The 20,544-nt window shown below is 42.7% G+C and overlaps 1 protein-coding gene across 3 annotated transcripts in view; it reads left to right on the plus strand.

Moving 5' to 3' along the window:
• sptb (spectrin, beta, erythrocytic) overlaps positions 1-20,544 on the plus strand; it is a 67,310-nt gene that overhangs the window by 46,091 nt on the left and 675 nt on the right. For all 3 annotated transcript variants that reach the window (XM_063183754.1, XM_063183755.1, XM_063183753.1), the window contains 18 exons: positions 860-1,006; positions 2,421-2,684; positions 3,363-3,587; positions 3,912-4,001; positions 4,317-4,607; positions 4,955-5,085; positions 7,914-8,118; positions 8,633-8,856; positions 10,284-10,434; positions 11,233-11,477; positions 13,372-13,510; positions 16,370-16,454; positions 17,262-17,458; positions 18,147-18,220; positions 18,408-18,474; positions 18,651-18,907; positions 19,869-20,042; positions 20,193-20,235. In XM_063183754.1, the coding sequence (XP_063039824.1) occupies positions 860-1,006; positions 2,421-2,684; positions 3,363-3,587; positions 3,912-4,001; positions 4,317-4,607; positions 4,955-5,085; positions 7,914-8,118; positions 8,633-8,856; positions 10,284-10,434; positions 11,233-11,477; positions 13,372-13,510; positions 16,370-16,454; positions 17,262-17,458; positions 18,147-18,220; positions 18,408-18,474; positions 18,651-18,907; positions 19,869-20,042; positions 20,193-20,235 (3,009 nt within the window). The remainder of the gene's footprint in view (positions 1-859; positions 1,007-2,420; positions 2,685-3,362; positions 3,588-3,911; positions 4,002-4,316; positions 4,608-4,954; positions 5,086-7,913; positions 8,119-8,632; positions 8,857-10,283; positions 10,435-11,232; positions 11,478-13,371; positions 13,511-16,369; positions 16,455-17,261; positions 17,459-18,146; positions 18,221-18,407; positions 18,475-18,650; positions 18,908-19,868; positions 20,043-20,192; positions 20,236-20,544) is intronic.

The raw sequence follows: 20,544 nt of genomic DNA on the forward strand, positions 1-20,544 counted from the left end.
CAAGCTCTCTTCTCCTCTGTGTAATTTTGTATATCTCCTACACTTTCTGCCTATCTATCGCCATCTCTATCGACATCTCCTCTGTCCCTGATCTCTTTTCTTTTTCTTCTATCTGAGCTGTGTTTCTGTCTTTGTTTTTCATGTTTTGAAATTGTATTACCTCCTAGAGTCCTGGAGCGGGTGGGGCCAGGTCTTGCAATGACACCGTCAGTCTGTTTGGGTGGATTCCAATATGCGGACTCCCGTCCTCCCTTGCTCACTTGCCTACTTGTGACCTCGTTATGACACCACTAACGACAGAAAATTAATTCATTATCTTGCAAAAGTACAATTCGAATGTAATTTTCTCATTGGCAATCGGGATCGTGAATGAAGAACAGTCCCCCAAAATTTGTTGTGGCTATAGCTGACAGAGGGGAAATTTAATTGTTTTCTCCACGGAGGCGGGACGTCAGCAAAATGCAAGGCCACAAGCACAAGTGGAGGACGGGAGTCTGCATATTGGAATGCACCCTCTGTCTGTGTTTTCCTGCTGCAGTTTGTGTGGGTCATCTCCAGGGGGTGCCAAACACACGGCAAATGCTATTGATTAACCTGTGTTTTATTTACTTTTATGTCTTTGCCACTATTTCTTTTGTATTTAACTCTCTTTTTTGCCACTATTATTACTATTTTGTCATTTGTATTCATTTGCAAGGACAATCTTTTTTACTTGAGAAGCACATTGGGTTACCTCGTTGTATGAAATGGGCTATACAAATACACATCCCTTGCCTTGCCTGACATCAAGAGCATCTTTTGTTGGCCAGGGGGCCATGTTTCCATCTCTGATTGTTGCTCTTGTTTCCCATGTGTTCAGCTCACACTGTGGATAAATGAGAAGATGTTGACGGCTCAGGACACGTCGTATGACGAGGCACGTAACCTGCACAGCAAGTGGCAGAAGCACCAGGCCTTCATGGCCGAGCTGCAGTCCAATAAGGAGTGGCTCAATAACATTGACCAGGTGTGTATGTGTATTGTGTAAGTTGGTGTGGTTTGGTTGGTGGCCATGACTTAAGCTACTGGCCCTTTTGTAATGTTGTTGTTACCAGTATGAAAGGAGAGATTAATCACAGTCTTTAACTTCATTTAGTTGCATTTATTTTCAGATATTATAACAGCAGGAAGAGCCAAACAGTTTAACTGTTGCGGCTAGTGTGAGTGTGAGAGCCATAATATTCATCTCTTTCTGCTGCTAAAAACACCTGAAAATAAATGTGACTAAATGAAGAAGCTGATGATGAGTCCTTTCACACTGATTATTTACATGAGATGCACCACAGGAGAACGTGCTGTACTTAAATAATTACTTGTTAACAGAATGGAAATGGCCAAGACATAATGTAATCTATATAACACTCTGTGTTTGGTCGAAGTAGTATAGTACTGTAAGACATTCCACTGGTGGACAGATGAGCATTATAAGGCTACTTTTGCAATAGAACATGAGTAGGAGTAGGGTTGGTTTTTTTGGATTTCCTGTGGCTGAACCACACCCATGAATTCCCCCTGGGATCAATAAATGATACTCTCTACTCTATTCAAAGGCGGGCACACCTGTGAGGAAATTCACAAACAACTTCACATATGCAACGTATCACATTGCTTCTTTAACAGCTCCATTAACACCCGTGTACTGTATAAACAGCACTGAGATATTCTAAAAGTTCAGACTCGCATGCACAGCTCAGAGCAGATGTTCCAGTGACTGCAGGATTAATAGACATATGTCTCATAATAAAAAAAGTCAAGCAGTGTGTGGTAACTCTTAAAGTGTCCACTAAGGTATTGTTTTTATTGTCCAAACTTATTTTCTGCAATATAAAGCACTAACCACAACGACACATACAGTGTGTTTTGTCCAAGTGTAGTTTGCTAAATAGTTTCACTGAACAAGACATACATGTATTGTGTATTATATACTACCAGTTCCTTTTTCCAAATACAGAAACAGTACCTTCAAAGAGTAATACACAATATACAGTAAGAACATTTCTGTACTTTTACACGCTATTTCTGTCTGATTCTATCAGTCTTGATTAAATGTGCTACGCAAGTTTGCAAACTTTACCACTACTTCCTCTCGTCCTATGTCCTGATGGGTATAAACCACCCAACTATTGAGCACTCAAGCCCTGTTTCAGCATGACCTTGAAACACTCCAAATACGTCAAAAACAAACAGGAAGTCGGAGTGCTTCTTGGTCTTCACCTTTTTTCCTTGGTACTCATCAGTGTAGGGACTCTCAACCAATTATTGGCTGCCTTATTCAGGGCCGAAACATGTAGGAATTGTAGCCAAATAAAAAGTAAACAATTGTAACCATGACTGCCTCAGATTTTGTCGACACTCCATAATACATACTGCATGTCCTTCAGGAGGGGCACGAGCTGATGGCGTCCAAGCCCGAGTTCGAGCCTGTTGTGACGGAGCGATTGGCTGAGCTGCACGCGCTGTGGGACAAGCTGGAGTTCACCACGCAGGACAAGGCGCGACTGCTCTTCGACGCCAACCGCTCTGAGCTGTACGACCAGAGCCTGGAGGACCTGAAGAAGTGGCTGGGGGAGCTGCAGAAAGAGCTGGGCACCGACGATGAGGTCAAGGACCTGGCCAGCGCCAACAGGCTCCTCAAGAAGCACCAGGTAGGCCTTGGGAAAAAGCTCCACATATTGAGTAATGATTTAAGGGGGGGGGGGGGGGGGCCTTTATTATGACAGGAAAGTTTCAGAGAAGACAGGAAACGATTGTGAGAGACATGGGGTAGGGCCAGGAAATGACCCCGGCTGGACTCGAACTAGGGTCCCCGTGGGCATGCAGGCCCAAATGTGGGGGGCTTAGCACGCTGCGCCATAGCGCCCCCTATTATGGAACATTTCACTCTAGCAATACAAGGCTGTACTGCATCAACTTGACTGGAAGGAAAGCAATATGATGAATTTTACGGGGAGTCGGGGACAACACCAATGCTATAGAACTGGCCTTGCCCGACGTACTGTATGCGCTCCAGTCCAAAACATTTTCCCTCCGAGTTATGTCTGGGCCAAGTATTCTGGGAGGCAGGGCTCTAAAGTAGCACCCGCCAAGTGGCCAAATGCTGTTGAGAATGTAGTTTGGCTGGTAGAAGAGAAAACTTACTAGCCACTTTCACACATTCCACATTTCAATAGAGTTCACTCCTGTATACAACTCTGCTCCTGACCCAACCTCTGCTCCTGTGTGTGTGTGTGCGTGTGCGTGTGCGTGTGCGTGTGCGTGTGCGTGTGCGTGTGCGTGCGTGCGTGCGTGCGTGCATGCATGTGTGTGTGTGTGTTATGTTGTAGCTGATGGAGAACCAGGTGCGTGATCGCGGGCGTGAGCTGACGGAGCTGCAGGAGGCGGTCCAGAAGCACGCCCCGCTCCGCGAGGACCGGCCGGAGATGGAGGCGGAGCAGCAGTTCCTACAGGCCAACTTCCAGAAGGTCCTCACGCCCCTCGCAGAGCGCCGCGGCAAGCTGGAAGCTGTCAAGTCCGTGCATCAGTTCTATAGGGACGTCGCTGACGAGATTGTAAGCAAACCATGTTACAGTCCATTTTATAATTATTTAGGGTTATTGGCTACAGTAGATGTTGTGTACAAAGCAGTAACTGTACAATTCAGGTACATCATGTCGCTGACAAGATTGCAAGCAAATATTATTAGTTTGAAAATTCTGATAACAGTTCATTTTGATAACAGTTCAAATAACAGTTCTGATAACAGTTCAAATTCTGATAACAGTTCATTTTGTTGGCCTAATTACACTTCATCTCTTTCTTTTTCTCTCTCTCTCTCTCTCTCTCTCTCTCTCTCTCTCTCTCTCTTGCTCTCTCTCTTTATGTTTTCTTCGTAGCTATGGGTGGAGGAGAGGTTACCGTTGGCGATGTCACAGGAGCATGGCAAAGATCTCCAGTCAGTCCAGCTTCTCATGAAGAAGAACCAGGTTAGTCACCCATACTGTACTACCTACAAGGTTTAGTCCATGACACAATGGTCAGTAATGATCAGATCAGGCTAATTTCCAAGTGCCCAATTGTAAGATCAGTTAGGGGTCTATTCAAGGGCTGTTGACAATGCCAAATTTTGTGTGACATGTTCAACACCATCTCAAAGCAATGAATCCACAGCGTGGTGTCAGATTAGCAGAAGATGAATATATGGATAGATGACACAGACCGATAAAATAATGTGTGAAATAGATATGCTGTATATTTTGGTCAAAACATACTTACATTGGGGTGTTATGTGTGTCCTGCAGACGCTTCAGAAGGAGATGGAGGGCCACCAGCCACGCGTGGATGAGGTTCAGGAGCGGGGGCGGCGCATGGCTGCGGCGGCTGAGGCTGAGGGCCGGCCGGAGGCCCAACAGATCCGCGAGTCGGCCCGGGAGCTGGAGGGCGCCTGGGCCCACCTGCAGGACGAAATGGACCAGCGCCAGCAGCGGCTGGAGGGATCGCACGAGGCGCAGCAGTATCTGAACGACGCGGACGAGGCCGAGGCCTGGATAGGGGAGCAGGAGCTCTACATGATCGCAGACGAGAAGGCCAAGGTGAGGGGTCGCTTGGAGGACCAAGAGGGGTCGCTTGGAGGACCAAGAGGGGTCGCTTGGTGTCTCGAAAACAGTCTCTCACTGTCTCACTCCCAAAGTGTGTTCCGTGGATTACTGGTGGTGGTGTGGTGGTGCGTTCCCAGTAAGTAGATAATAAAGGGATATAATAATAAGAGACAAGATGATCAAGGTGAGGGCTTGGAGGTTGCAGCCGAGTAGTTAAGAGATTTCCCCTAAGACTATTGGGAGGAATGATGTTACTTTTACATGCACAGTAAGTGCAGCGAGGATTCTGGTGATATTCTTTATTACTGAAGTAATTTCCCATCTCATTTCTGAATCCACAGGATGAGCAGAGTGCCATGGTGATGCTGAAGAGGCACCTCATTTACAAGCAGGCCGTGGACGACTACGCCAACTCCATGCAGAAACTGGCGGACCGCGCCCACAAGATGATGGCAGAAGACCATCCAGATGGGTACGCAGAGCCAGATGGCACACACACTCCTACACAGATACAGTATACAGTCCCAAGAAAAAGTTTGTACACCCTTTGAAATTTCTTACATTTTTGTCAAAATTGATCATAAAACATGGTCGGATCTTCCCGGAAATCTCAAGAAGGAACAATCAGAATCTGCTTTAATTAATTCCACCCAAACATTTACATGTTATCATATTTTTATTCGTCATAAGGCCATAATATTCACAGGAGAGCAGGGCATAAGTAAGTACACCCTTGCATTAAGTAGGTTTTAACCCTCAGTTAGTTGCAATATCATCAACCAGACTTGTCCTGTAGTTGCAGATCAGATTAACAAAACAATCTGTTTGTATCTTGTCTCCCTCTTCTTTAGAGAACTGCCTCTTGTCAGCAAGGTTTGTGGGATGTCTGGAGTGCATAGCTTTCTTGACTTCATGTCATTTAATCTCAATTGTTTTTGTCAGGGCTTTGACTGGGCTATTTCAGAATGTGTATTTCATTATTATGAAGCCATTCTAAAGTCGATTTGCTTCTAAAGTATGGGTTGTTGTCACATTTCAGGACCCATACTCTTGTGTGCTTCAACTGTGTGACAGACTTCCTCACGTTTTTTTCTGTAAAATATCACAATAAACTTTAGTTCATTGTTCCACTGATAATAGCAAACTGTCAAGGACCTGAGGCAGCAAGGTAGCCGCATATAATGATGCTCCCGCCACCATACTCAGAAGAGGAGATGTAACCAAGAATAGCTAAAAATGGGATTCATTCTGCCAATCTAAAATTAATGGGGTTTCTGTCCAAAAAAATATTGCTGCACCTTTGAGGTTTGCGAAAAAGCATTTATATGCTTCATAAAATTACTGCAAAATATTCTGTAGACCAACGTTGAAACCAAAGTTGAATTGTTCAGGGGAACACACAATGTCATGTTTGGAGGAGAACTGGAGAACCACACCTTCACCAAAACATCATCTCCGCCTTTGAGTATGGTGGCCGGAGCATCATTATATGCGGCTACCTTGCTGCCTCAGGCCCTTTTGAGTTTGCTATCATCAGTGGAACAATGAACTCAGAAGTTTATCGAGATATTTTACAGAAAAAAAGTGAGGTAGTCTGTCACACAGTTGAAGCACACAAGAGGATGGGTGCTGAAATGTGACAACAACCCATACTTTAGAAGCAAATCGACTTCATAATAATGAAATACACATTCTGGAATAGCCCAGTCAAAGCCCTGACAAAAAACAATTGAGATTATATGGCATGAAGTCAAGAAAGCTATGCACTCCAGACATCCCACAAACCTTGCTGACGAGAGGCAGTTTTCTAAAGAAGAGGGAGACCAGATACATGCAGATTGTTTTGTTAATCTGATCTGCAACTACAGGAAACATCTGGTTGAGGTTATTGCGACTAACTTAGGGTTAAAACCTATTGAATGCAAGGGTGTACTTACTTATGCCTTGCTGTCCTGTGAATGTTTACATCTTATGGCCAATGAAAATATAAAAACTTGTAAATGTTTGGATTGAATTAATTAAAGCAGACTCTGGTTGTTCCTTCTTGCGATTTCCGGGAAGATCAAACCATGTTTTATGACCAATTTTGACAGAAAGGTAAGAAATTTCAAAGGGTGTACAAACTTTTTCCTGGGACTGTATATGCACACAGAATATATGCATGCTGCATCTGTAAGACACTTGAAACTTTTACACTTCCGCGTGTTTACTCTCTCAGTTTCAGAATTTCTCAGTGATGAGTCTGTGTTTGATTCTGTGACTCTCTCAGGCATAGAACGACAATAGTTTTATAGGAAGATAATGGTGTCTCAAGTGTACTGTATCCAGGTTTATACATATTTTCCCAGAGAAAATATACAAAAGAAGCAAATTGAGGGACAAACTTTTTTTAACACCATCTTTTTGAAGTTCTGAATGCCCATATCCACAATAGAAATAATCCAGGTGCCAGACAAAAGCAGTAACCAGTGTGATCTAGATTGAACTAGAGCAGGGGTCAAGAACCTTTTTGGTGAAAGAGCCATAAACACCAAATTTTTAGAAAATAATTTTCATAAGAGCCATAGGCCTACCATTATAAAAACACTGAATAAAACAAAAGCATGTAGTTCAATTAAGCCCAACAATTTTGGAGTGTACTGTCAAGTTATTGCTTTTATTGATAACAGGTAGGCTAAGTATAAGGTTGCCAACTGCCAACTTCATTATGGCGAGGGTCTGAGATAATTTCGTATTTCTTAGATGTAATTTCCTGCATTTTAACACTTTTTAACCTCCCTTGTCCCGTTTCAACTCAATATGGAACCCATAGTTTTATTTATAAATACAGGACGACTCAATATTTCAAGGGATGGTTGGCAACCCTAGATAAGTAAGAGCCATATACAGTTGCCAAAAGACCCACATGTGGCTCTAGAGCCATAGGTTCCTGACCCCTGAACTAGAGTGTGGTCTGCGCATTGAATGCATCCAAAAATATTTTGTAACTTCATTTCAAGGCTACATTTCGGATCTTCTGCAGGCAATCTTTCCCAAGACTATTCAAGACTATTTCAAATTGCAAACAAAGCACAGTGGTTTTCTCAGCCGGTACACAACCACAACATCTGACCTCCTGACTCTCCTCTGTGTGTGTATATCTGTATCCTCAGAATGGTGTTGATCCACAGGCAGGGTCAGGTGGACAATCAGCACGCTGCACTGTTTTCTTAGCTAATTAGCCAGTACAAAATTTATGTCACTGACTCTCCCCCCTTCTTCACCCCCTCTGCTCCTTCTGTGTTTCTGACCTATCTCCAGCGAGGCAGTGATCCGTAGGCAGGGTCAGGTGGACAAGCAGTACGCGAGCCTGAAGGACCTGGCTGAGGAGCGCAGGAAAAAGCTGGACCACACCTACCACCACTTCCTGCTCAACCGCGAGGTGGAGGAGCTCATGCAGTGGATCTCCGAGCGCGACGTCGTCGCCTCCTCCCAGGAGATGGGGCAGGACCTCGACCATGTCACCGTACGCTCAAGCCTTTCTCACTTTATTTGTTACACACTGTTAAATTAAAGTAACTACCACACTGATTAGATCCATAATGTCTGTGCACAGAGTATGTAAACAACAGTATAAGGATTGCAACAAAACATATTGAAAGGAAAGTTGGATGCTTCAGTGCAGTGGATTGGAGATCCTTTGTCCTTGCCCTATGTGCCACTAGGCACAGCAAGGACTAACAGCAACAACAACAGTTTCCACATATAAAATCAGGTTTATATTACTATACAATTTGGGTCTACTGTACTTAACTGTATTTGCAGCAAATGTCTGTCTTCCTTGCACCATATTTCAACAAAAATAAGCACCTATTCTCAAGTTTAAAGTTCAACTTGTTTTATGTATTCTTGATTTTAAAGTCATCTGCCAAACACATTACAATGTATTACTTATTTCTACTTTATTTTCTACTACTAATAGTATCACAGCCTCCATAATTAACTCAGTATGTTTCTTCATACTTCTTCCCAATATGTAGATTCTGCGTGACAAGTTCCGTGAGTTTGCCCGGGAGACGGGCATGGTGGGGCAGGAGCGCGTGGACTCGGTCAACCAGATCATCGACGCGCTGATCGAGGGCGGCCACGCGGAGTCGGCAGCGCTGGCCGAGTGGAAGGACGGCGTCAACGAGAGCTGGGCCGACCTGCTGGAGCTCATCGACACCCGCGCTCAGCTCCTCCAGGCCTCCTATGACCTGCTCAAGTAAGCTTTCTCTTTACATTACACTGCAGCACATCTCATATTACATTATACTTAGTAGTTGCCTTTATAAGTCAATGGTGTATCCTACAATCTGCTCAAGTAAGCTTTCATATTACACTGCATTGTAGAAGTCAAGTTTAGTCAAGTCAATTCATCTTTAAACTAAAGAGGTTAATTAGGCTCGCTGGTAATAATGCATCAGTAAAAGGTTAAATATTTTGCGCCTGACAAGTTTCGCGAAACACGCATAAATCATCACAGATGATATCACATCAACATCACAGGACCCCTGTGATGAAAGCTGCAGAGGCATAGTAGCCGAAACTTGAAACTTACTAGAAGACTTTATTTGTCATATTTTTTAACGAGTCATTCATATTTGTATAGCACATTTAAACACAGTTTACACCCAAGTGATTTACAGACTTAACAAAATAGAGAAAAATACTTTCAGAAAAGACATTGAAGTCAACATAATAAAAATCCTCATTACAACCATTACAATGCAAAGTAAAATCATTCATAGAGTAGAAGTAGTATCCAAAGAAAAAATCAGCAACATCTCACATCATTTCATTACATTACATGCACGTTATACTAAGCAGCTGCTTTTCCACAAGCAAGTCATAATTATACAGGAGCATACAGACTAAACACATGCAAAACAGTGTTAGCACAGCCAGTGTAGTGAAAAGTGTTTGTTCAGTGTCAATACTTAATCGCAGATGCTGAGGTGCCAGACCAAAAATGTCAGGCAAAAATATTTTCTGCGGCTAGAGGTGAGCTGGGTAGTCTACTAGCTATATTATCCACTATAGTAGAATATATTTTATAAAATATATACGGTATAAAAACTGTTTTTAAAAAGGTCAGATGTGGTCTGCAGAGTGTGGGCATCTAGAATGACTCGTGATGTAAAAGGTGTCATTAAAATGGAATAGCAGTTCATGACGAGTCACAAAACATCATGGCATTAATAGCTGTATCATTTACACGCCATTATGTTTTATCTGTTGTCATTAACGTTTAATGTTCCCACACCCTTTCTCCCAGGCATGTCCTGGTGCCAGAATATAGGCTTCCTCACCACTGTACTGTACATTCCTTCAGTGAAGTCATTGACCAGTTTGGACCTCTAAAATTGGTTACAAATTCCTAGGTAGCACAGTTGGAGATGTCTTAAACCATTGATTGTCACGCCAGTGATTTTATATTCTACAGTGCACAGTGAAGGTCATTGACCCCTTAGAATCAAGTGTGATTGTCAGTATTTTAGCCTGACACAAATGTCCATGTATATGGATTGACCGGCGCTTTACAATTGTACTATTAGAATTCATTACAGTATGCATAGTAATTCATTCATTACATTAATTCAAGACATTATAACTCTACTGTATGTGTGATGATGGTGTCTTGTTCCTCAGGTACTTCGACGATGGCAAGGAGCTGGTGGCCCAGATCCAGGAGAAGCATAACGAGCTTCCTGAGGACGTGGGCGAGGACTTCAGCAAGGCCGAGTCTTTCCACCGCATGCACGCCGCCTTTGAGAGGGACATCAGCGCTCTGGGCAAACAGGTACACATGAAGGGTTGGGACGCATCATCCCTCAGCTTAGACTAACGTTTCGGTGTTGCTACACCTTCTTCAGAGGTTGCTACACCTACTTCACTCTGAAGAAGGTGTAGCAACACTGAAACGTTAGTCGGGTGTTTACTAAAGTCTTAAAAACTAGGCTGCTGTGTGCTCCAGCCTCTCCTTTTAAGGTACTGTATACATGAAGGTTTAGATTTAGGTCAATTAAACATCAGTCCATCTTGTTTTGTTTGGGCTTGATTTGTTCTTACACTTGATAACATATAAGGGGCCTTTTGATTGAGATTACTCTGGGAAAGTACTATTTTAAAATTAACTGTTACTGTGTTTTGTAGTTGTTTTTACAGGATTTTGCATCGGCACTCGTCACATTATGTTACGTTGCACAATACCAGCCCAAGAGCCGCCCACATATTGCAATCACAAGATTGTCTCTACTGTAGATGGCACAGTGTGAGTCAGGCCTAATGTAGGGATGTTCTATGAGTAGTAGTATGAAAGTCATTACACAACAATGTGTGTATTATAAGATGAGGCACATCTTGCAGCTAGCTTGCAGTGCTTATTGGCTAGTTTTTGTGGAACGTCAACAGGAGCGACACCATGAAAGGAACTCACACTACTGCACCATTATCTTGATCCCAACACTAACTTTCAATAAAAATGATTGCCTAGAACAATCAAGTGAACTGAAGCGATCAATAAAAAAACCATAACAGCAATATCAAAGATGATATTCCTCTCATTGCCTTGTTTCTCACCCTACATTTCCACCACCAGGTTCAGCAGTTCCAGGAGACGGCTGCCAGGCTGCATGCCCAGTACGCGGGCGACCAGGCCACGGCCATCCAGGCCACGGAGAAGGAGGTTGTGGAGGCCTGGAAGGGGTTGCTGGACGCCTGCGCCGGCCGCCGAGCGCAGCTGGTGGACACGGCCGACAAGTTCCGCTTCTTCACCATGGTGCGGGACCTGATGGCCTGGATGGAGAGCATCATACAGCAGATTGAGACCCAGGAGAAGCCCAGGTGAGGAGTGGCCAAGTGAGATAAGGTCTGGAGACCTGCCTACTGTAAATCCCATAGAGGGTGCGAGGTTTACGATTGACGACGGCTGTTAATTGGGCGTTACAAATGTTACAGAACAACATTTGTTTATCTTGGTCTCAAGAGAGATGAACAGACCAAGGAAATGGATCACTGGAACCATTTCGTGTGATCTGAAGAGACCAAGATAAACAAATTTACTTTAGATGGTGTCAAGCATGTGTGGTGGTAAACAAGTGAGTTTTACAAAAAAGTGTATCCTCTCAATAGCCAAGCATGGTATTGGGACTGACATGGTTTGGGGATGCATGAATGCTGTCAACATTGGCAATCTGAAATACACCTAAAAGAAACATGCATGTCAACATGCACTGTGACTACTGAAGCAGATCATGATATTCTCCATAGGATTGCATTCAAATCTCACACCAATCTATTTAAGCCAGGTGCACACTCAAAATGTTAAAGTTCAATGCAAAGAAAGGTTGAAACGCACACTGATGACCTCCCTTTTAATCCCTTTTCATTTCGAGACGATTCGAGCCAATACGGCCCCTTCTCTACCGGATTTTAATCTGGGATGTACTCACTTTTGTGAGTAGGCCTACATGTTCAAACATTAATGGCTGTATTTAGTTTTTTTCTGAGTGAACAAGAAATTGAAGCGGTTAAATATGTTGTTAAAAGGTCACTAATCATTGTGTCAAAGTGAAATTTCTGTACTGCTTTCCTATGAAAAGATATACTCACAAATCTGCAAAAACTGTGAGGGGTTGTACTCACTTTCGTGATATACTGTACTTGGGGACCAAGGTTCAAACCGGCCAGGGTCATTTCCGGGCCCTGCCCCATCTCTCTCTCTCCCACTACTTTGCTGTCAGTTCTTCACTATCCTCTCACAATAATGGCCCTGAAAAGCCTGACAATATTTTTTTTAAAGGAGAAGGAGGGCAGGTGCTGTGGTTCACTACGCCAGTGTTTCTCAACAGGGGTGCCGGGGCACCCTGGGGTGCCGCGGGCCCCCCTCAGGGGTGCCGTGGAAACGTGGGTGATAAATAAATTATGTAATATAATACATATTTGTCTAAATTGATAAGTAGATGGAATCTGTGGAGTCAGTGGAATCTTTCATCTGTCATTTACGCACAATAAAGTAAATATAGGTCGCCCCAGTCATGTGACGTCTCCAAATGTGTTACATTTCTAAGCTTGTGTGGTATCGAATGCGATGCCATGTTACGGCTTGTTGGTTTGGGGTGCCTTGACATTTTTCATGAATTGAAAGGGTGCCTCGCCTAAAAAAAGGTTGAGAAACACTGCACTACGCTAATGCATCAGTCCAAAAATGGGCATGCTACCCAGATTTGAATCAAGCCTGGGTCATTTCCCAATCCTTTCATTTTCTTCTACTGTCTTCCTGTCCTCTCAATTAAGACCAAATACAAAAAAAAGAGATAGAGGGCAGAATTCAAAATCATCTCTATTTTGATGAACCAAGATAGTTATTGTAATACATAATAGAAATGTATATGGTATATAGCCTGTGACCTCCAAATGAGGCGTTCAAAGTCAATGGAATGGTTGTCAGCTTTTTAAAGTGCCACCTAATGACTATGCATTAACATATACATAAAACATATACATATACATACATTATGCATGATTCAGTATGTTTTCTTGTTGCTAGTGTCCATTTCATTAACATATTATAGGTTTGAAGGGCAGAATTATTATTTTATTGTTTTTTTCATCTTCTCCTGTTCTTCACTTTTTGTTTCTCTCTTCTCTTCTCTTCTCTTCTCTTCTCTTCTCTTCTCTTCTCTTCTCTTCTCTTCTCTTCTCTTCTCTTCTCTTCTCTTCTCTTCTCTTCTCCCAGGGATGTGTCCTCTGTGGAGCTCTTGATGAAGTACCACCAGGGCATCCGATCCGAGATTGAGACTCGGGTGCCAAAGTTCACAGAGTGTGTCGACCTTGGCCAGACATTGTTGGCTCGCAACCACAAGGACTCATCTGAGGTGAGGGGTCAGTTTTAGGCCAAAGTTTAGCATGTCAGCAGAGGTGTGTGTTTTGTCTCTCGGTTTCAATTTCAGAGAAGCATTGTCGTCGATTATCTACTGTACTTGTAACCTTTCTTATTAGATTCTAATGTAGCTTCAGCCAATTGTGATAATTACCTGGAAGTGGCAAACACAGCACTGCAGAATTACTAAGTAGTTTTATATTACAGTTTTTCTCAATTGGTTTTGTACATTTCTCACAACAGAATAATCATTCTCAAAACGTCTTGTTCAATTGTGACTTCCTGCTGTTATCTGTGCACATGGTAAAATACGTTTCTCATAGTTTTCAGCATTTAGCAAATGCTTTCATCATCATGCAGATGGTTGTGTACAATTCTCAGCTTTATTGTACATTAGCAATTGCTTTTGTCATATCACTCAAAAAGCATTGTCACTGAATACACAAAACTATCTCAAACCCCAAAACATTTAGGCCCTATGTCATAGTATAAGTCTTGACATGCAAAATGATTTACCAAGCTGTCATAATGTGATAAGCACTGTATAATTTCCATTGGATTTGTGTCTATAAATGTGATCTGAATTGGTGAATTGCTCGCAGGTAAATATTGACTCTCTCTAATCAAAAGCAGTAGAAGGGAAAGAGGAAACAAGCATGCAATACAACAATAAGCACTGTACGGCATTACATTACTCTATGCCTCATGTGCCCTTTATAATTACGCTCCACGCAAAATTACAATATTTCCCTAGAATTTCACAAGACAGTAAGTGCACTTTATACAGTATCAGTGTATTGTTTCAAATTTATTTTGCTTTACAGTTCTATATTTTTTTCCACATGGGCCTGCAAGACAAGTAAAAAGGGGTGGTAGAGGGCGCACTTTGACACCTCAATCAGAGTTGACTATTTTTTTGATTTTGCAATGAGAAAACCTTTCAATAAATATGTCATACGCTAAATGTATATCTAGTACAATCTTACCTGATCAATGTAATATAAAGTGGAATTTACAACATTTTCCATCCATTCTAAACAACATTTCGCTTCAGAAAACATCCTCAAGAGTGTACTAGTCAATTGACAACATGACAAATCGATTTGACTAGCTTGTCCATACACTATGACACAATGACTAATCATTCTGCTGGCACTGGCGCGTTCATTGACACAAAAACTTGGTTTTGAAAGACAAACTAAGGATTTTGAGGAAGAGACTTGGTTTTACAGGTCATCCATGGTGTTTTGCCATTTGTTAAAGCTGTTTTGAGAATGAATACTGTGTTTTGAAAATCGCGAGAGAGATTCCAGAAATGTACAAAACCAATTGAGAAATACTGTAATTTTGTTTACCGCACAGCTTGAAAGCAGAGTTCATAAGGAACAATATTAACAGGGTACACTCTGCTTTGCTGAACTTGTTTGGTTGCAACATAATCTCACAAAATTCAGTGACATGGACACAGACCTTTGTGACACAAAATCTTAGTCAGTTTCACCATTTTTTCCAAAATTCTTTGTTGGTGTTCACAGAGTGAATGGGCCCATGGAACTGCTTATTAGTGCAGGCCCGTGGAGGACAGCACAGTGAATTCAGTAGTGCATTTCACTGTACCAGTTGATGAACCACTGAAGTGACAGGCATTATTTGAAGTTTAAAAAACTACATTGTGTGGCTTTGAACCAGAGATTTCAGTCAGTGATATAAGTCAGTATGTAATTGATGGGTTTCCTATCACAATCACGATACTGTAGTCGAGTTTCCCATATAAAACGCCAGAAATGTTCTCAAACTCCCAAACCGATGTGTGTCAGATATGAAGTGGACTGATGAAGGTCAGCTATTTCAAGGCAGAGCTTGGGCATACCTTGTCTGAAGTATCCCATGTCAGACCAACACTAGGGGGGAAAAGGCCTGTTTAAACACAGGACATTCCAGGAGCTCTCGTCCACAGCTATTCCTGACCACAAGCTAATACTTGTGTGCCACTTGGCACTGCAAAGGTCACTTATCTTCGGTTGTGCAACAAGTGGACTACCACTGTCCTCCCCCCCAAAGCCAGAAGCCAGTTTCTAAATGTTTTGTCAGAACCTTTTAGACCACAAATGGACTTATAAGACATCTCTTTTCTTGTAGCTACATTTCTTGCTTCTTCTTCTTCTTACGAAAGTCTATAAAAGCGTCACCAGTATCATACCCTCAGCATGTTTTACTGTGCAACGTAACAATGTCCATATTACATTACATTACATTACATTGCATTTGGCAGACGCTTTACAAACAAAGCGACTTTCAAAAGAGGACATAATCAAGCCAACATCACAAGCAAATACAAAGTGCACAGGAGATATACAGAACAACAAATGCAGTTACAAAGAGGGGTTAGTTTTTTTTAGTTTTTTAAATAAAGAGTAAATAACGAGTACACAAACACACACACACAAACTAAACTAAACTAAACATCATGTCAAGAGTCTGCCCTGGGGCAAGGCTAGCTCAAGCATTAGTCTAGTAGATTCTCTCGAAAGAGGAAGGTCTTTAGTTGTTTCAAATTGAAAGTCATTGTTTCTCAGTTCCATCGTTCACATACTGTAGGCAAAGCACTCTGTCTTCGTTGGACAGTGCTGTGTTTCTGTGCAGTCTTTGTTTAAAATCACACATTTGGCCCTTCTAAAAATACAACCAAAAGCTACATACGGTACATACAGAGGACATTTCCCAGTGTTAACACTCAGAGAAAGAGTCAAATCCAACACTCCTCTAGTTGGTGGTACTCTGTCGAATTAACACTGCATATCATTTGCTGTGCAGTATCTCTTTTAAGTTGTCGTCTGTTTCCTGTTTCCTTCAGATCAAAGAGAAGCTGAGGCAGCTGATGGAGAAACAGCAGGAGATGATGCTTAAGTGGGACGACCGATGGGACTGGCTCAGATTATGTAAGGATAATCATTCTATTTTATTCCATATTAAGATCTACTGTAAACTCGAGCAAAAGTGAAACATGACTATATATACAGTACATACTGTATATATATATGCATATATATACAGATAACATAGCATGACGAGCTAAAAGTAAATAAAAAACAGTCCATCATAAAAACACAAAGAATCACCACAACATTATAAAACCATACATTAACACTGGCTTAGAAGCTCACACAGACATGCGTAGTATCACTTACAAAACATTGGAACCTCTGTGTCTGCTTTCCATGATACAGTCTCTATTGTCCATTTATTCACAGTCTCATCAGGGATGTCACACACTGATACACAGACACACACGCCTTCAAGCATGTTCAGACACTCACATACATGCATGCAAACACAGGCCCATTACAATGCCTCCTTTGTTTTGTTACTAAATATAGTGTTTTGCTTTTTCCTATATGTACAAGAAACTATTTGAAATCATCACCACTAATGTGTACTTACAACATGTAGGAGTCAACTGTACACTCTAAACAGGTGGATGCAAGCATTTTAAAGGCCTATTTCAAATGTTCATTGTTAACAAAGCTACTGCTTTTTGCCTTTACCAGGTAACACAACCACACACACACACACACACACACACACACACACACACACACACACACACACACACACACACACACACACACACACACACACACACAAATACACACATACACACAGACACGCACACACCTACACCTGCCTCTTCACCTACCATGCTGTGATAATGTGTTTGGCCTCCCCTTGTCATCCTCATCCTCCAGTGGTGGAGGTGTGCCAGTTTGCGCGTGACGCGTCAGTGGCGGAGGCCTGGCTGGTGGCGCAGGAGCCCTACGTGGCCAGCAGGGACCTGGGTCACACGGTGGACCAGGTGGAGAAACTCCTCAAGAGGCACGAGGCCTTCGAGAAGTCCACCGCCGCCTGGGAGGAGAGGTTCTCTGCCCTGGAGCGCCTCACCACGGTACGGAGATTTGGAATGCACGCTGTACCTACAGTGGCACGCTCTAACAGTCATTGCAAAGTTAACTACCATAGCACTACCATTCTATGACATAAAACAAGGCCTTTAGGAATGCACTATGACTTGGTCATAGCCAGTCTGGTAATAGCAAAGTATAACGCTGTATCTTAATGGGTTAACACCCATTTGTTTTGAATTATGCCACTAGTTAGAAAGGTACAATACACTCCATAGAAATTGACACCTTGCACGCAGTGCTAGAAGGGAGGCACCCTCTCCTTCACAACATCTTTACGACTTGAAAATAAGTCTACTACCATCATGAACTACCCAAAGTCCCTTGTCCATACACCATTTATCTTCAAACATTGGGGGATTTTTTGTTGTCTGGTAAGGAGAGCATTCATTCCGAACCTCCTACAATATAACAATGTGTTGGTGTGTGCGTGCGTGTGCGTGTGCGTGTGCGTGTGCGTGTGTGTGTGTGTGTGTGTGTGTGTGTGTGTGTGCGTGTGCGTGTGCGTGTGCGTGTGTGTGTGTGTGTGTGTGTGTGTGCCTGTGTGCCTGTGTGTGTGTGTTTGTGGTGTGTGTGTGTGCCTGTGTCTACATCTGTGTATTACATTACGGTATACGGTATATCAAACATGCAATATGTAGTAATAGGCTGACCTTTTTATCACTCCATCAGCTTGAATTGTTGGACATCAGGAAACACCAACAGGAGATGGAGCAGTACAGGGCAGAATATGAGAAGGAGAGCAGGTAACATCCCCTCCCCGTCTGTCTGACTGTCTGTCTGTCTGTCTGTCTATCTGTTAGTCCGTCCGTCCGTCCGTCCGTCCGTCCGTCAAACTGTGTAAATAAGTCTCAATAAATTTGCTCTTTAACCTGTGTGAATGAAGCCTATTGTAAGGCTAGCACACTAACACAAACATATGTCATCCTACAGGAGAGAAGACACAGGATTCGTTGAAGATTCCTCTCAGGTTTATACAGTAGATGAGGAGCATTCAATGGTAAGAGCCGTCTGCACCATCAAGGTCATACAAATGACATATCATCCCTACACAGCCTGAGTGACTGTCTATTTGTACACATGAGGTTAAGCTAAATATGTGTGTGTGTGTGTGTGTGTGTGTGTGTGTGTGTGTGTGTGTGTGTGTGCGTGTGCGTGTGCGTGTCTTGTGTACAGTCTACGGCAGTTGACCCCACCTCAGGCCAGACGGAGGGGACCGTGGGAGACTCAACGCTGCCCCTGGTGTCTGAGATGCAGGAGAGCGGCTCCATCGAGCTGGACGCCTCCTTGTCTGGCCCAACCATCAGCAGCAGGGAGCCTGAGAAGGCCCAGACGCTGCCCGCCGACGCACCCAGGACGCAGACCGTCCTACTGGAGGGCACGCTGACGCGCAAGCACGAGCTGGAGACAGCGGGAAAGAAGGCATCCAACAGGTCAGTATATGGCAGCTACTCACTACAAGGAAGAGAAACATACACGTAAATGCAATATATTAATAATAATTGTATAGAACAGTTCATTCAATCATGCAGCTCCAAGTGATTCACAAAAATGCAGAGTTGGAAGAATTCACATTATATTACGGTACACTGCCGCATTCATCCAAAGCGACTTAGAAGTTATTACACGGTATTGGGTACAGTCCCTGTAGAAAAGTGAGGTTAGGTGCCTTGCTCAAGGGCACTTCAGGCATTACAGTAGATCAGTGGTACTTCACTGGAATGGTTTTGGGAGACAAATGTTCTATGTCAATTCATTTGTAACCCAATATTTTGGCGCACCACTGTTGGTCCATGGGTTGGATAGAAAACAGTTTGCTGTTTGGAGTGTTTGCGTGTGATATGTGTGTTGACCTTATGACTGAAGTCCATTTATTGTAATATAAAAAACAGACCATTCATTTGATTATATACTTGTGTTTTTTCAATTTATTCAATACCGCAACTTACCTCAGTTTTGGGACTGGCAATGAAAGTATTAATTCACATTTTTAGGATGTTGGTGTTTTGTACGTTTTGTAAGGCCAGATGGCCGAAACGTCACTTCAACATTAAAACATGGAGCAGAGTGTGCAGTATTCTCTTTATTTTCCTTAACATTTGTATGCACAAGAAGCCAGCACCTCAAAAAAGACTTTATTGGTGTGTGATACCTCATTTTTTCTAATTAACATTTTTACACCACTGTTCCATGACCCACCAATGACCCGTCCATGACCCACTTTTAGGTCTTGACCCACCAGTTAAGAAATGCTGCAGTAGATGTAGTGGTACAGTAGATGTACTCTGTACATTTTTTATTGCATCAGAGATGTAATAGTATCACTTTCAGTCATTGATTTCATTGTTTTTTTCCTCTTTGTTTTCTTCTCTCTGTCACCTTGCTTGCCCCCAGGTCTTGGAACAGTTTATACTGTGTGCTGAGGCCAGGACAGCTCTCCTTCTACAAAGATGCCAAGAGCTTCACGCACGGTGTCACATACCACGGCGAGGACCCCTTGTTGCTCAGCAACGCTTCCTGTGAAGTCCTGAGCAACTACAAGAAGAAGAAGCAGGTCTTCAAGCTACGGTAAGAGAGACATTTGTGTCTGCACATCAAGGTTACTCTAAAAGATTGGATGATATTGCGCTCCTGCTATTTTCTTGTAAAATGAGTCTGTCTTTCTCTGTCTCTTTCTCCTTGTGTATTTACTCATGTGTTTTGTACTCTGTTGAACAGGCTGGGAGACAGCAGTGAGTACCTGTTCCAGTGTAAAGATGAGGTACGTTTCCCTTGCGCACATGCACAATGTATACATGCCCCCCCCCCACACCCCCCAAAAAAGTATCAGTTTCTGTAAGTGCAGGAGTTCAGAAAGATTCAGGATTTATTGCCCTGTCAGTACAGTTCAGTAATAGATATTTTCTCCAGTTTCCATTCGCTCGCAATAACTTTTGACTTTCATAAGCACCTTCAGCATTGCACATATTAGATAGAACCTCAGAGGGAAAATCTAAAGGCTTGTTTGAAAAGCTTAATCAGCTTCTTTTTTTTGAGGGCGCCTTTGAAGGCACCCTTCCATCTTTCATCC

Source organism: Engraulis encrasicolus, chromosome 19 (genome assembly GCF_034702125.1).
Source record: "Engraulis encrasicolus isolate BLACKSEA-1 chromosome 19, IST_EnEncr_1.0, whole genome shotgun sequence".
NCBI classification, from domain to species: Eukaryota; Metazoa; Chordata; class Actinopteri; order Clupeiformes; family Engraulidae; genus Engraulis; species Engraulis encrasicolus.